At 66.8% G+C, this 1,323-nt stretch overlaps 1 protein-coding gene across 1 annotated transcript in view; it reads right to left on the bottom strand.

The window, feature by feature from the left end:
- The window catches only part of DLX6 (distal-less homeobox 6), a 3,952-nt gene extending 2,836 nt beyond the window's left edge, over window positions 1-1,116 (bottom strand). The window contains exon 1 of the mRNA XM_055420219.2: window positions 693-1,116. Coding sequence (XP_055276194.2) covers window positions 693-1,116 — 424 coding nt within the window. The remainder of the gene's footprint in view (window positions 1-692) is intronic.
- Between the last annotated feature and the right edge of the window lie 207 nt (window positions 1,117-1,323).

Raw genomic sequence — 1,323 nt, 5'->3', positions numbered from 1 at the left:
ACTTTGTCCCCCACGAGTGCTGAGCCCTGGGCTCCACTTCCACGAACAAAGGAGTAACCAGCAGCTATCAAAAGCCCAAGGGAGGGGGCCCCCCGTAAGGGGTAGGGGTGGGAGACACCTCAAAGTCCGCGGGAGAGAGCCCAATTATCACCAACTTAACCAGAGCCGGAGGCCATGCCAGCTTCCCCCCCGGGTCCCCGAAGCGCACCGGGCGCCCCACGCAAAGTAGGCCACCGGCTGCCCAGATTAGGTGGTAGAGCAAAACACGCTCCCCAATTCTAGCCCAGAAATGTCCCCAGTCCTGCCAAACGTGGGTCCAAACCCGGAGGGGAGGAGAGAGGCAAAAGGGCGCACAGACCCTGCGGGCTGGAGGGCGCAGTGCGGGCCAACTGGTCGAGCGAAGCCTGCGCCGAGCCGGAGGCGCGGCCCGAGCGACGCGCCGGAGACGAGGGAGCGAGGCGGGTCGAGCCGCCGGGAAGCCGAGGGTCCGGGCGGCGCGAAGGGGCCCGGCCCGGCGAGGCCGGCAGGCAGGCGCCAGGCAAGCGGGCGCGCACCAGGCCTGGCCGCGGGCGCGCCGGGCCGCCTGGGGGAGGGGGCCGGCGGAGGCCCGGGCATTGAGGAAGTGCGCGGGGCGGGCGGGGTGGGGGGCAGCCGGGAGGCGGGAGAAGCGAGCTGCCCCGGCGGCCTCTCACCTGTGTCGTCCCCTCGCGTCTGGGCGGCCGCGCTGCTGTTGTGGTAGGACTGGAGGTAAGGGCTGTGCTGCGAGTGGCTCATGTAGGGGTAGGCGGCGAGCGAGCGGTGGTTGTAGGAGTTGCCGCCGCCCGACGCGTAGGGCGAGCCGTGGTGGTGGTGCTGGTGGTGGTGGTGGTGCGAGCCGGCCGCCGCCGCCGCCGCCGCCGCCGAGTGCAGGCAGTGCAGAGGGTAGTGCGCGCCTGCCATGGCCGGGGAGCTCTGCTGAGAGTGCGGCGGCGGCGGCGGCGGCGGCGGCGGCTGCTGTTGCTGCTGCTGCTGCTGCTGTTGCTGCTGCTGCTGCTGTTGTTGCCCGAACTCCATGAAGGCGGATTTGGACGAGTCCTGGCCTTCCAAGCCGTCAGCCATCGTAGTCATGGTCATCATCAAAACTTTGGGGGCTGGAGAAAGCCTTCTCCCGGGTTTCCTCCACCCTCCCCCACTTGGCTCGCGCCGCTCTCCCCTCTGCAGCCACCTTAGCTCTTGGGATCCTTGCAAAAAAAAAAAAAAAAAAATTAAAAAAATTTTTTTAAAAAAGAGAGGGGGCGGAGGTGGTTCTCCCTCTCGCTCGCTCTTCTCTAATATATATATTTT

This window comes from Moschus berezovskii, chromosome 3 (assembly GCF_049115385.1).
Source record: "Moschus berezovskii isolate FMDL1 chromosome 3, NW_MosBer_1.0, whole genome shotgun sequence".
NCBI classification, from domain to species: domain Eukaryota; kingdom Metazoa; phylum Chordata; class Mammalia; order Artiodactyla; family Moschidae; genus Moschus; species Moschus berezovskii.
This window is presented reverse-complemented; position numbering and strand designations above follow the sequence as displayed.